Source organism: Euwallacea fornicatus, chromosome 8 (assembly GCF_040115645.1).
Source record: "Euwallacea fornicatus isolate EFF26 chromosome 8, ASM4011564v1, whole genome shotgun sequence".
Classification (NCBI taxonomy): Eukaryota; Metazoa; Arthropoda; class Insecta; order Coleoptera; family Curculionidae; genus Euwallacea; species Euwallacea fornicatus.
This window is the reverse complement of record NC_089548.1, coordinates 802,035-817,369: the sequence shown is the minus strand read 5'-3', so window position 1 is coordinate 817,369 and position 15,335 is coordinate 802,035. Positions and strand designations below refer to the sequence as shown.

The 15,335-nt window shown below is 33.6% G+C and overlaps 1 protein-coding gene and 1 long non-coding RNA gene across 8 annotated transcripts in view; one reads left to right on the top strand and one right to left on the bottom strand.

The window, feature by feature from the left end:
* tmod (tropomodulin) overlaps positions 1-15,335 on the bottom strand; it is a 79,882-nt gene that overhangs the window by 3,875 nt on the left and 60,672 nt on the right. For 4 of the 7 annotated variants that reach the window (XR_010732373.1, XR_010732375.1, XR_010732376.1 and 1 more), the window contains exon 9: positions 7,467-13,991. The exons of 1 other annotated variant lie outside the window; for it this stretch is intronic. Coding sequence is in view for 1 of the 6 variants with exons in the window: in XM_066285208.1 (XP_066141305.1) it covers positions 2,759-2,796 (38 nt within the window). In the remaining 5 variants the exon portion in view is untranslated. Of the gene's footprint in view, positions 1-2,729; positions 2,797-6,840; positions 6,916-7,466; positions 13,992-15,335 lie in introns of those variants that run through there. 2 more of the 7 variants (XR_010732374.1, XM_066285208.1) reach the window with 2 other exon arrangements.
* LOC136340853 (uncharacterized) overlaps positions 1-15,335 on the top strand; it is a 92,952-nt gene that overhangs the window by 23,851 nt on the left and 53,766 nt on the right. The gene's annotated exons all lie outside the window — the stretch shown is intronic.

Below are 15,335 nucleotides of genomic sequence, written 5' to 3'. Positions count from 1 at the left end.
TTGTTATCGGCTCGAAAGGATGTTTCACAAAATATTAGTTTATTTAAAGTTTTGTGTTGATCATAATTGATTTTACGAAGTATTCTATTCTTTTGTGCAGTATAATTTATTTTTCTTTTCTTGTTTATTTTTTTTATACACTGACTTTCAAAAAAACCGCAACACCAAGAAGAACGCATTGTATGTATTTGAAATTTTGGTATGATTTTAGACTTGTAAAGAGAAAAAAATGATAAAAATTTTAAGTTCGTATTTTAATGCGATATGAAGTTTTTCTTTACTTTTTTATCTGTGACGATCGTTCTTTTTGCATTTTTTTTACAGGCGGATAGCGATAAAGGTATTATTGTTAATGCCATATTGAATGTGTGGTAGTGCAAAATGCCTCGTGTACGCCAAAATGCAGCTTAACGGCAGTTCACTCCCTTTGAAATGGGAAGAATTGTTGGTATGCATGAGGCAGGTTTACCTTTCCGCGAAATTGCACGTAGATTGGATCGAAACGCATCAACAGTACTAAGAGCTTGGTCTAACGAAGGGTCAGTAAATCGTCATCGTGGTAGTGGCCGTCCAAGAATGACGAACCCACGCGAAGATCGACGACTTCGTCATTCAGCGACAGGCGCCCCGTTTGGAACAATTCCGTCTCTTGGTGCTAACTGGGTAGCCACCCTAGATGGAAGGGTCTCCCTTAGTACCATGTATCGCAGAATTCGAAGTTTTGGACTAAATTCATATCGTCCTATGCGTCGGCTTCCATTATCACGAAACCACAGGGTGGCCCGGCTGGAGTGGTGTCGTCTGAGAGTGCAATGGGTGGACGAGTGGAGAAGAATCGTGTCCAGTGATGAGAGCCGATTTTGTTTATGGCGATCTAATGGATGGTTACGTGTTAGAAGGCGCAGAGGAGAGCGATTAAATTTGGATTTTTTGGAAAGGCGTCATTCTGGTTTAACACCAGGTGTCATGGTTTGAGGTGCCATCCAGTATGGCAGTCGGTCTCCTCTTGTTTTCATTTATGATAGATTAAATGCTCAGAGGTACATTAATAGAGTCTTAGAACCGGTTCTTGTACCATACGTGCACGACCATCCTGGAAGCACATTTCAACAGGATAATGCGCGACCACATGTAGCCAACGATACTTTGAGATATTTGGAAGCTGAAAATTTGGATACTTTGCCTTGGCCAGCTCGGTCTCCAGATTTATCGCCAATAGAGCATGTTTGGGATATAATGGGTCGGAGACTTCAACGTTTAGCTCGTCCTCTAGAGACCATAGATGAACTCCGCGAGCAGGTGCAGATTGCCTGGGATACAATACCACAAGAAGATATTGACAATTTAATTTTAAGCATGCCACGTCGCTTACAGGAATGTATTAATTTAAGAGGAGGTACCACCCATTATTAAATTATTATCAAATTTTTTCACTTATTCACAATAATTTTCTTTTGATATTTTGATCGTTATCTATTATCCGACCCAACGTAATGCCAGAATTTCAAACGTGTACGATGTGTTCTTCATGGTGTTGCGGTTTTTTTGAAAGTCGGTGTATTTGTAAAAATGAACTTATTTGTTTTTGCTTATAATATCGTTAAAATACATATACTTGGGTTTTTGGATAGTGTTTATTTTTTAATAGTCAAGTATTTTGATATAAAACTACGATGGATTTTAAGTAGCCCATACTTTTGTCCACAACTGTATCAAGTATTATTACGAATTGTATTGCGTTCGGCAAAAAACGTTTCTAATAAAAATATTTTTACTGTCTCCAAAAGATTCGAACCTGCAAAAAAATTGGGTGTTCCATTTGCACAAATGAAGTCGACGGCAAATGACAGGTCAAGGTGACCTTGGGAAAAAATTGACAGCATAAAAAGTGGAGCGCCGGACATAACGAAGACTTTAATTGAACGTGTTTTTTGTAGATCTTTTCGGTTTCGAGGTATTTGCTTCTTTCGTTTATCTAGAATCACCCGGTACTCACTCATACACTCATATACAATTTTTCCCAGCGATCCGTTTAGCTCCCTGGAAAGACATCTGGAATTTAATGGCCAATAGTTAAAATTTGACATTTTAAAAATGGCCGGTACCTATAAACCCAAACTTTTCCGCCACTGGCTAATTACTTTTTGCTTCGTACTTTCCCTCGACAAATAAAATAAATTACTTTTTAAAAGTGCGCCCAGATAAGCAGAAAAAACCGTTCTCGTTCCGGTCGTTTTCCGAGGGACGGCAAACGAGCAAAAGGTGTAATCCTGGCGTTTATTATCGCTGTTTTTTCGTGGTTACATCGAATTTTTAAGAAGGTGTTTTGGGCGGCCCCACGGCGATTTTTGGATATTCTTAGAACTGGATTGACCTGTATTAAAAGCGTTTCAGGCCGAACAAAATTGTTTTAAATAATGTATACCCACAAGACCGTGGGACCACTGTCACAATTTAAATATTCAAAGCCCCTCATCCGAAATATAGAGAGAGCAGACAACGCAAACCACGAAAATGAACATATTTAAAAGGTTGTGTTGGTCTAGATGATAAAGCATGTTAACTAAATCCGGGAAATTGCATTAAACTCTCTTTAAACATTTAAGCGTAAAGGAAAATGAAAGCACAATTAAAAAGTTCATAAGCCTGCTGAATAATGGAAAAGCTCCTAATGGATAGCGGCCCAGCACCAGCGCCCCGAAGCCGACTTAATACTGAAAAATACATACTTTTCGTACTTATGTAGAGTCGTTGCTACTCACTGACTGGTTGATCCCAACCGAGACAGGCGACGTTCTGTGGAGAAAAAGACATTAAACATGTGAAACACTAGGAAACGTACACAAACACTAAAGAAACAAAGGAATGAATTAATTATTATCACTTATTAGACAGGTCACATAGAATTAACGAACAAACGATTCAGAACAACACTAGTTGCTGTTAATAAATTAGATTTTGTCCAGGTAATTACCATGCATTAAAGCTTGTACACAGTAGTAAACGGAAAGCACAGAAGATCTGAATAAGCCTGGAGAAAAAAAACATCTATAACGGTCGATACATAATCCTTTTGTGGCATTCGATATGTAAATTCATAAAACAAATACCGTAAAATGAACCAGACCTCCACACCCGAATATACTAAATAAAATAGTAACAAACAACTTCTAAATGGCAACTTTCCATTTTGGGCAACACCGTACCGTGTGCCTTACAACACCTACGCGCCACAATAGCAAGGAAATTTACAAACCAAATTTTCTGAAATTCATTTTCTGGCTACACCCGCTAGACGCATTATGACGTATCATAACACGCTTAAGTGCTAATAATTATTGATTCGTAAATGCATTATTCAATGGATAAATGCATATAGATTAACGCTAATCAGAATTGCAAACTACAGCTCGATTTCGAGTTAATCTTCCGTCTTCTGCACTTCCAAAGTCGCTACACGGGTTACACAGTTTCAAAGGGAATAGAGTAATATATGCAAATCATAATATACGTTCGTAAGTTGCAGAGGGTACGGAAATTAATTTTCTCCACGCAGAAAGACTGAGAAGTTTCTTGTCTGATTTATTATGGAAAGGAATTCAAAACTTGAAACACAGCTGAAGAAAAAGCTCAACTCTCAGAGTACAAAGAAATATATGACAAATGCAAATTTATATGGTTGTCGATAAAAGGCGAGCATTTTATATACAAAAGGCAAAGAAACCAAAATGTATGCGTGAGGTCACGAATCAGCACATGAAGGGATGCTTCATATACAGGGTGGTCATTTAGTGCGGTCTCGGAAGATTACGGCTAAACAATTTAATATTTAGAATTTCTTTTTTTTATGCATTATATAGAACTCGATTATGGGTACATTCTAAAATTGTTTTCGTTTTATACAGGGTGTTCTAAATAAGTGAAAAATATCAAAGTTATGTTTTTTTAAATAGGACACCCCATATATTAATATCGTTTTAGATTTCTTGAGAAAAATAAATGTAAGTTTCATTAAGGTTTACTTGTCCTAAATCTTAAGGATTTCGAAATAATTAAGTTTAAAAAAAAAAAATCATGCAATTTTAAAAGCTTTGTTTTGAAGAAAGTTTAAACTGGAGCAAATCGAAATTCATACCAAACCTTAGATATGAGACGTATTTTATGCCAGAATTATTAAAATTGAAATATCTCACACAGTGCGTCCAAAAAATAACATGAAAATTCCATTTTTTTTGAAAGGAAATAACTTGCTTAATTTAAATAGAACACCCCATATTTTATTACTCGAAATAAGAGATAAACATATGACTAATCAAAAATTATTAATTTTGCTACCTTTTCTTAAATCTTATTTTTCGAAGAAAACCTGTACATTTAGATATAGGAAGGTGTAACGATTTTTGATCTCATCCTGCCCTGAGGAATACATAAACGGGACTAATCTCCATTCCAAAAAGGTATTACCAAGACTTTCATGAAGATAGACCACCAATTTCTCATTTGCAATAGTGGAAAAATAATGTAGAGCAACTTTTGAAAAATTAAGATAATTACAGTTTTAATAGTTATAAATATTTCAGGTTAGGTTCAACAGGTTCAATATGAAGCCAGTGTATCTCCAAATACTTCTAGAAAAAAAATCCTTTATTTTTATTTTTTTGTGAAATTTTATATTAACAATAGTATTTTTTAATGGAAAAAAATAGGACAATTTATCAAATTATAGCAAATATCTGCTTTAAAATTTATCAAAATAACAGTTTACATTAAAAATGTTTTATATTTTTGAAAATATCCATTGTTTTTAATTACAGCGTTACATGTTTTTGTCAAAGACCTTATCAATTTGGTCAGGATGACCGGATCCATGCTTAGCCATGCGTCTTTTAAAGCAGTGAACAGTTCGTCTTGATTCCTATGGGTCCTTATCTCTGATTTTCCGATATAAAATTTCCCGCAGGTTTTCAATAGAATTTAGATCGGGGGATTGCGAAGGCCATTCTAAAACGCGTATTTCCTCTCTCCTGAACCATTCTTTCGTATATTTGGATGTGTGTTTTGGATCGTTCTTCTGTTGGAAAATGTGTCTTTAAGGGCATAGCATCGTGCGCATTTGACACCATTTGATTCTCTAAGATTTCGTGATATTGAAATCTATTCTTACGACGAGCTATTCTGTAATGGGGGCCAACACCGTAACTGGAAAAACAACCCCATATCATTATCGACCCAACTCCATTCTTCATTGAAAAACAGATGTATTTTGAATTAAATCTTTCATTTTTAGAACGCCTCACGTAGGTGATACCATCACTATTAAATTAGCAAAAATTTGATTAGTTGCTCCAGATCATTTTTTTTTCCATTCCTGCTCTATCCAATGAAGATGTGGTCGCCCAATGTTAAGTCCAGCACGTCTATTTCTTTTGGCTGCTCTTCTTCCATATAGTTGGCCTTCAAGTAATCTGTTTCTTCATGTTCTAGATGTTACTTCAACCCCGAGGTTATCAGAAATATGGGCTTTAATTAATGGTTCATCCTTTGCAATTTTTAAAAATTGCTTATCTTGGTAACGATTGGTTTTCCTGGGTGTGCCACACTTCCTTTTTACATCAGTACTCTCTGACACTCATTATTGTCGGATAATTCGACAAACAATGAATTAGTTTAAATTAAATGCTTTAGCAATATTTGCTTGCTTTTGGCCACTTCCATACAAATTAAGAACACGTTCTTTCATTTCCACTGATAAATGTTCGCCTCGAGGCATTTTGACCAACGATATATCACGAATGAAATAAATTTTAAAGTAAATATTTGCTATAATTTAATAACTTTCTCTACTTTTGCCATCAAAAAATAATATTGTTAATACAAAATTTTACAAAAAAATAAAAATCAAGGACTTTTTTTCTAGAAGTATTTGAACATATACTGGCTACATATTGAACCTATACCTAAATATTTATAACTATTAAAACTCCAATTATATTAATTTTTCAAAAGTTACCCTATATTTTTTCACTACTGTATATCCGCAAATGACCAATCTAAATGACAATACTAATCTAACAGAAAAAAAAATGTACATTTATTTATTGGGTAAATATGAATGTAAGAACGAGATGTTTTCTTTTGCCCAATTCTTTGTCTTAAATTTGTTTTGTGGAAATATTCCAGGAAATATCACGCCTCAATCAAACTGAAAAAAGTTATAAAAAATATTAATTTTGGAGGCGAAAATTGCGTCATCTCTCGTTCACAACGCTACTTTTAAACCTATTTAGCCTCTCGACTGCTTCACTGGATGCTGAGATATCGAACTCTACAGGAGGATATTTAACCACTTAACCAAACTTAATTAAAGCACACTCTAAACGGACACGCCCATTTGGACGTGTAGAGTGGCCACTTTCAAATAATGAAAACAGTAAACGTTAATTTTTCTCTGGTGTGCGAGCACACAACTCATACTGCACCGGCTTGGCTATGTATTTCCGGAATACGTATAAGCTCGTAAAGGCAATAACGTAAACTTGTCACAGCAAAAAGATCTATTTCAATTTGTTTACAGTTTCATTTCTAAATTCCGGACAAAGGCTCTTTAGTTGGAATTTTTCATTATACCTCAACAATAGTAGTAATATCTTGGCAATATTAGTGTCTACAAATCAAACGACAATGTTAGTAGGCGGACACTTTTATAAAACTAGATGTGAATTTAGTTTTGCCTAAAATACACTAGACGACATTATAAAAATGTCCCTGAAAGCCAACAAACTATTAAGTTAGAACGGTGCAGCTCTTATTCGTTCGTAGCGACACAAAACTCTAAGATACCTTTTCACTTGATAAGGTGTGTCTTCCTATGGTTAAAGAATCTGAACTGCAGTCGCATTTTTAAGTCTTTCCGTACTATTGGGAAATAAAAATAAAGGGTTACAGTCAAAGACGCAACAAAATAAAACATAAAAATGCCAGGTTTTCTGTTTGTATACTTACCTTTACGCTTTGAAGAACATTGCTAACCTGAGTTAAACATAGTTTCAAAATAAAAACATAAACAACGCCAGAAAACAGTCTCAATTTGTAATGTAGATTTCTTGTGTGGCAAGACAGAACAAACGCAATTGTTAAGAAAACAAATTTCCCGGTTTCGGACAAAAATATCTCTAAACTGCGAAAAGCTTCTGTCTAAAGGGAAATAAATTGGAAGCCGTGGAACCCGGGTTAAAAGGATGAATTTTTCAACGATGTGCACAATTTATCCGTTTATGACACACACATATTTTCTTTCAGCGTCTTTACATTATTTTTATTTCTAGTTTTATGAAATATTGCCTTCGACATAAAAGAGGGAAAGGTTGCCTTTCAGCTAAAAAGTCCGTGTTTTTTGCTAAATAAATTATCATTTAATGACGTTTTATTGATCGCTAGGATAAGGATAGGATCAAGGAAATTGCATATTTCCAAAAATAATTATTTATTTCTTCTTATTTCTGAAACGATAGTTTCCACACGCATATACACAGTACCAAGTACAGAAGAATATATACATATATCTACTCACACACGACGTTGTATTACACAGTTTTTTTACACATAAGAAAATAGCATAATACATCATTGGCAATGTAAAGTGAATAATAAACTGAAAACAACAAACAAACCGTTCAAAGAGCAGCCTGATAATACCCCATGAGAATTGGAAAAAAACTGAAAAATTTTTCTAATACAAAACGTGATCGGCATTACAATACCTATACCCTTCTTATACCGCGGAATTTGGAACCCCATAGCAGAAACTTAAGTTCACATCGTCGATTCAAAGTTGAAATTCTACAATTTTTAATCTACAATCCGAAAATCTATTACAAGCAATCGGATACCAGTTTTTAATACGCGCAAAAGCACATAAGTGAATGCTAATTTGTGCTTATCACTGTTTTCAAGATTCTCATATTTAGACACAAATGTATGGACTCTGTATAAAAACAATATGCTGCTTTTGTCGTAAAAATGAGCATTTTCCACCACTCTAACGATACTAATAACCGCCACTTGTCGATCGTTGATATGAAGAGGGATAGATGACGCCTCTGACAACACATATCCCACACCATATAACTGTCTTTTCTTATTAGGAGCTCAAAGAAATTATATGATGTTGAACCCGCAATCCTAAGTAGACAAATAGGATCTGGAGGCAGTTAATACGTACACACGTTATATTATTATTTTTGTCCTACTAACGAACCATTTAATATTAAGTTTGGATCATAGGTATATGAGGTGTTTGGTAGAACGGTAGAAAATTTTCAGTGCAAGATAGCTAAGGTCCTTTTGAATCAAAATAACCGTTTTTTATTATTATTTTAATGTGTTTATTGATTAAATATAATTAATCCTTACAAAAAGTCTAATCATTTGTGAAATATCACCCTTCTTAGGTTTTTACGCGAAATAATTAAGTTCATACAATTACGTTCACTTTTTTTGTATTAAATATTTTCCACTCTTGCAAATATTTTTTACTTAAACATTCTTAATATGCATATTGACAAAGCAATATCAAAATTAATTAAAAATTATTATTAAAAATAATTATGTTTGTCAACAAACAATCATGTATGTAATTTAATGTGTTAACATACTTTGGTTCCAATTTATCTTTCCAGTAAAAAAATTCTCCAATGAGGCGCTAGCTCAAGAAACTCAAATAATCTTAAAGACTTCTCTACCGTATATTCTTCCAAATGATATATGACATTATGACAAAATTACAGTTCACAAATCTATCAGTCTATCAGGAGAATTGTGTGAGAAATTAAAAGATAGGCAGTAGAAGTACAAAAAATATGTTTCATATATTGCGAGATTAAGAGAAATATCTGCAAGTACGGTAATTATGAATGATGGCTACAGTAGCCAAACAATACTAAGTTTTAATTCGCAGTAGTAAAGGTGACTATCGACTATATAAACGTAGTCAATATTGTACTAAACAACAGCTGCACATTGACAACTCATAATACACACCGATCAAAATCGTATGGGTTCCAGTGGCAGATTGCCTGTTGATTAGGTTTACCTAGGAATATTTTCGAATTTTGAATCTATACGATTATTTAAAACTCTTTATACAAATTGTTAATAATATTATCCAGAGTGTTGCCAAATTAACAAATATAATTATTTATAAGAATCCTGGGACATAAATGATGACGACGGTTATGATCATTATATTTCTGGCCCATCATAGGTCAAACGAATAGTAAAGGCAAATTAGATTTTAAACAGAAAAAATAAGAGGTTTTTCTTAATTTTTTACCTTTTGCTATCAAATGATTACGTTGACCATTTTTCACGTTTTTGGAAGTGATTTATTTAAATTTTTTGTTTATCATTTTTAATCCAATCACTTCAGATCACTTTGAGTAATAGTCTTTGAAGTTACCCACATTTAACGCTTCAATTCTAAAAGCAATTAAAGAAAAACTGAATATATGATAGAGAAAACGTCAAGCATATTTAAATTTAGAGTCAAATTACCAAGATCTGTCCCTCTATACCAATGTAATGTCACAGGCACTCAAATACAAAATTTAAAAGCGCTTCGGATTATTGTAAGTATTCGAGTTCAAGATATTTTACTTTTAAAATAAGTGGAGAATCTCATCATCAGTTCAGGTCCTAACCAGAACATCCGGACATTTTGTGCGACCTCAATTTAACGCATGAGGGGTACAGAAGTGCAAGATTTAAAAAATCAATTATTCGATAAATAAAATTTAGTAATATATGTGGTGAAAAACGAAATTGAAGAGTTTCGAAGAAAATTTTTAAAATCAACAAAACTGTCCAAATCGCCCTAAATTTTTATGAAAAACTGAATTACATCATATTTTTGTATATGTAATACAACGTCGTAGTAATATTAAATTATTAGAATTTCCTTACCTCAATTCCTAATAGTAAAAACTGGGGGGTATAGTTTTTCAGTGATACAAATGTCAATAGATTTCAATCAAGATGCTGATTATTATTTGATTTTTGTAGAAAGATTTCCAGTAATGTAAAAAATAATATGAATAACTTACATAGGTCTGAATCACCGACGTATCCATGAAATACGTACGGTGGTCCTTTTAAAATAGTCTTCCTAACATATCTTGAACGGAATTATTTTCTTCGGAAAACCCCAAGACACGTCAATTTTACTTTAGGAGGGGCATTTTTAGATAATAAATTCGTAGGTGTAGAGCAATCCTCTGTTTTTTTTTGTAATATTTAAAGGAGTAGCAAAAAAAACTTCAGTATACTTGTAAAGAAAGTTGAAATACCTTTGATTTAATGTGACAGTTGATCTGCCGTGCCATTTAAAATTCTTGAAGGAGTTGCCACCATGTTTAAGGGAATTACTCTACAACTAAGAATTTACAATCTAAAAATGTCCCTCTTAAATATACAATCGACGTGTCTCGATGTTTTCAAAAGAAAAAAATTCAATTCAAGATATTTCAGATAGACTATTTTAAATGGGCCACCCTGTATGTAAACAGGATATTCAGGGAGGTTCAGCATGACGCCGAAAAGTGAAAATATATCTAGTTACTAATAGTTTACGTTTACTATCATTTGAATGCGATATTTTCTCATAGTTTTCGGTTCATATTTGCTTACTAATATTGGAAACATCAAAAACCATTGCCTTAAGTAATAAGTTCTTATAAAAATGCAGATACACGTCACGAGACTTAGTTTAGGTCAAGTGGTTGAATCATCACTTAAGCTTGTTTTACCTAAACCCGACATTCGAAAATTTTGACGTTCATTAGAAACACTTCGTCACAATAAGGATCATCTGACATAAACAAATTTCTCATGTGTGTTCTTAATATATCAAAATCAGTTTAGCAGAATCGTACTTAAGCAACGACTTAATAACTCAGGCTTAATCACAAGTTTTCATGATACTCCCTTGAGTAATTATTGACATGAAGTCAAAATTGTGCCGCTACGATCCATTTTTCTAAATAGTAAGGTACACTAATGGACAAAACTAAACAAACTTTCGACATTGCGGTTTTTTTAATATTTCCTTCGAAGAAGCGTAGTTTTATAGAGGGTGTCGCAAATAATTAGGCCAATCCGTTGATAACAGATTTCTCAAGCGAAAGTAATTAAACTTTCCTCATACGACTTTTTGTCTTTTGAGCCTTATACTTATTAGACAGAATGTCGAAGTTAAAAAAAAAATGTGTTAATAACTTCGGGGTTTCTTATCATATTTTAATGCAATTTTGCAGTGATGCGCAGTTCTATGGGGCGCACGTTTCCTACAATTTGTGTTAAAAAAACTTGAAACCAGAGTGGGGAAAATGAGAAGCCACGGCCACATCCCCCCCCCTCCCCCAACTTTTTTACGCATGCCAATGATAAACGTAATCAATTTTTAAAATAAATGATTTTTTATCTTAATTTTTTTTTATTTATCGCTAACTCTAGAAGATATTCCAGCTCATTACCTCTCACTACATGGTACTTATTTTTCGTTTATTTTTTCGTATTAAAATGGGATCTCAGGTACGCTTCATTTGAGACCAGTACATGGCTTACAAGAACGCGGTTTAGAATAATAGAAATTTTTTGCTCGATCTACTTCGGACTAATATGTCATATTTCATTCATCGGGAAGTTGTCAATTTTTACAACCAACACGTTTGGTCACATGACAGCTCTCATGCAACTCGTCCAAGAATTTTTCAAAATGACTTTAGTGTACATGTTTAACTTGGTATTTACAATATCCACTTGTTTGGGCCATTTTTCTACTATGTAAACTAAGATAACTACTTAGTTTTTTGCAAAAATAGCATGCTGATATGTGGAATGAAGTTTTTCTTGACTTAAGAAATAGAACGTAATTTCAGATACATGGGTGTTCTGCACGTTTTCAAAGAAATCGAAAAAACTGGCTATACCGCCAATTATCTTAAAAAGGGCATTGGTCAAGGGGGACCTGTTGCGTGCCCAGCAAGTTCCCCGGATCTCATTCCAGTAGGCTTTTTTGTGTGGGAATATTTAACGAAGAAAGTTTATGTTGCCCCTGTAGAAACTAGGGACAATCTAATTAACAGGATTAGGAATTCCTGTGAGAAACTTTGAAATCAAAATTTAGCTTGTGTAATACGTTCCATTAAGCGTCATTGTGAACTTTGCGCCGAACAAAATAGTTCATATTTGGAGCAGTTGCTCTAGTTTTTGTTTTTATTGTTCGGTTGTAGGTTATTTCTTGTGTTAATCCTAAGTTGTTAAATTTATTATCAGTCATTTACTAAAATACTCACGTTTTAACACTAATTTAGCTATACGTAATTCAGAAAGTTCAATTTCGTTTAATTTCATTTACTTAGAAACAGAAAAAAATATCATTGTTACACTCTGTAAGAGGCGTGAACAATTGGTATTTCACGAACAAATTCAAACTAACGGTTTGCGTAAGGTAAAATATCGTCCTACATTCAAAAGGTTTTTATTTTTTTACTTGAAAACAGTGCGTCGGATAAAAAAAGACAAGAGACCTTTTTCCTTCTAAATTGAATAGGGAATTAAAAAATAATTTTTATTTAAAGAAAAATCAGTATCGGACCACTTTTTTTTTTAAGTTGAGAGATATGTCCGTACGTACGCCACTGGAAAACTCGAACAAACATATTTTTTCACCAAAAAATGCGCCATTGTGAACTACTTAAATTTGCTAAGTTTTATTTTTAAAACATCAACCGTTCAGGACATATGAGCAAAATTATAGCTTTTTAATAAACTTAATAACTTTAACACCCCGTATGTCAAAAACAAAGCCGTTTGAAGGATATGTTTACGTGACGTTTTCGCCTTAATATAAGGTCCTCCATCGATTATTAAAGTCCTACTACTAAAAAGTTGACTCACCTTGGATGGCAATATATATAAACCAATAAAAGAAACATGCTAACATATATTACATACAGTTTGTATTATAAAGAAAAGAGTAGTTTATTCTACTTAAAAAAAAGTAGTCGAGCAAAATTAAAAAACTCTGGAAAAACCTACAATAAAAAGAGTTGGCATAAAACAAAATCAACTAAATTAATAATTCGTAGCACATCCTCTATTCTTAATAATCTCTGCGCACCTTCTGGCCGAATCGATTCAAGAAGATTTATTTTCGATTTATTTTGGACATATCCATACTTCTCCATATGTTTCGAATAGATTGCCTTAAACCTTTCTTATTTGTGACATTTCGTTTCCTGATTTGCACAGAATGCTGGTAAGATTTCACTGAATTTGATTACGCTCAACACACATGACAATACGTCGAAAATTCTGGATAATCGTGTTAACACAAAATTCTTCTGTTTCCCTGTATGTTAATCTTAAGTAAATTCACAAGAATCCTATAAGCATGTTCAATTTTGAAACGTCTCTCACTCGAGATATCACACGACTATCTTACCTTCAATAAAAAAGTATCGTGATGTGACAACTGATATGCGTCTATAAGAACTTCATTACCGTGAAGTGGCCATTAAAGATAAACCGTCTGACGTGTTTCTGGATTTTGCCAAGAATCTATTATTTAAGGCAACATTCGGATGTTTTCCGACCCTTTTCACACCCTTAACGTATCGAATCATTCGCTCTAACCTGACCTGGCGCCAACACTTCGTGAATATGACAATATTTGGAAGAGTTTAGGTATGCCTTCATCCATCATCAAGTAAGGACCTGAACTTTTTAACCAATAAGCTATAAACGTGTAAACATTGTTTTAAGCCTATAGAAGAGGTCGTACCCTTCAGTTTGCATCACGAAAAAAAATACCTCCCAAAATCGGCTTACCTAGTACACACGCACAACATACATTTTAGAGATTTTCTTCATTGTCTTCCTTTGAAACGGGCTGATACCGAGATAACTCCGGAAGCGATGTCCGACCACAAAACCTAACAGAAATTTTCCCTTTGAAGTTGATGTACTTTAAAACAGACTGCAAGGTACATCATAAAATGGCTGCTCCTTTTAATATTTGCTTATGCATCAAGAAATTAATAATGGTGGTGCTTTTGACAATGGAGTTTTTATATAGAGTTTAATTAACCAGCTGAAAGTTTGAACATTCTGCGCTTGCCATGAAACTAGCAAAATAAAAAGTTTATTTGAAGTATATAGTGGAAAGCGGCATGTAGTAACTCGGTTAAAACCCGGATTATTTCGTGATTCCCAGTATTTACTAATACAATATTACTCATCAAAGAACATTTAGCAAATAAACACATAAACCAGTTTACTAAACTGGTGGAAAACACCCCATTGTAGCATAAATTCGACAATTTTCCTCTGGGCCAATTTATGTAGACATACTTGCATGTCGAATCCCCATCCAGTGATATGGTTTATTCGGCTCTTGGGACAAAAATGCAAAATGTAAAATCCCCTCGAAACAAAAACAGAAACCAGCTCCTAACTTCAACATCCAATTTATGGTCAGCTTATTGCTGTTTCCATTTTGTGGCTTCAACGTTCTGTTTTTACAGTAAAATGTTTTAAATTCTGTTAACTAAAGACAAACATTTTATTTTTCATTGAGGCCAATCGTAAAGGTGGTTTCGCATTATGCTGATTAACGAATTTAACTTGCTAATAAACCTAAACATATTCGTATTCACCCTCGAAAAAAATCAGAACACATACATGTAAAACGAGCTTCAGAATCAATATACCCCGGATTTGCTGAGCTCGTGCTAATACAAAAAAGGAAAACAGCCGAAAGTGGATGAGAAAATTCAAAAGATTCCTTGGTTTCTTATAATAAAAGAGAAAAATAACGGTCTTTTTGTTTGCGGAAAATACGATTTTAAAGTTAAATAAGATTTTCTGGGTGATTTCCGTTTCCTTGCCAGGTTTCCATAATAAAGCTGACGCAGATGATTTTTTATATTTGACGGTTGAATAATGCGTGGCTGCGTGAATGCGACCATACAATTAACCGGAACGAAATGGAATTGAGAAAGAAATTTGAAAACTTTGTGATTGCTTGCAGCAAGAAATTTGCATGAATAAATCTACAAGATCAAAAAGATTGGAACAAATTCATATTAAGTTCAGACTTTGAGAAATCGCTTGGACCTATCAACTGTGATTTTTACTTGCCGATTTGTTCAACTCGTTTTTATTTGCACTGTATAAGCCAAAAAAGTTAAGATAAGATAACTTTTGTTAATTGAAACATCTAATTGTTTATTTAGCTTCAGATTCTATGGAAAAATCTGCTACAAATATCATGAATT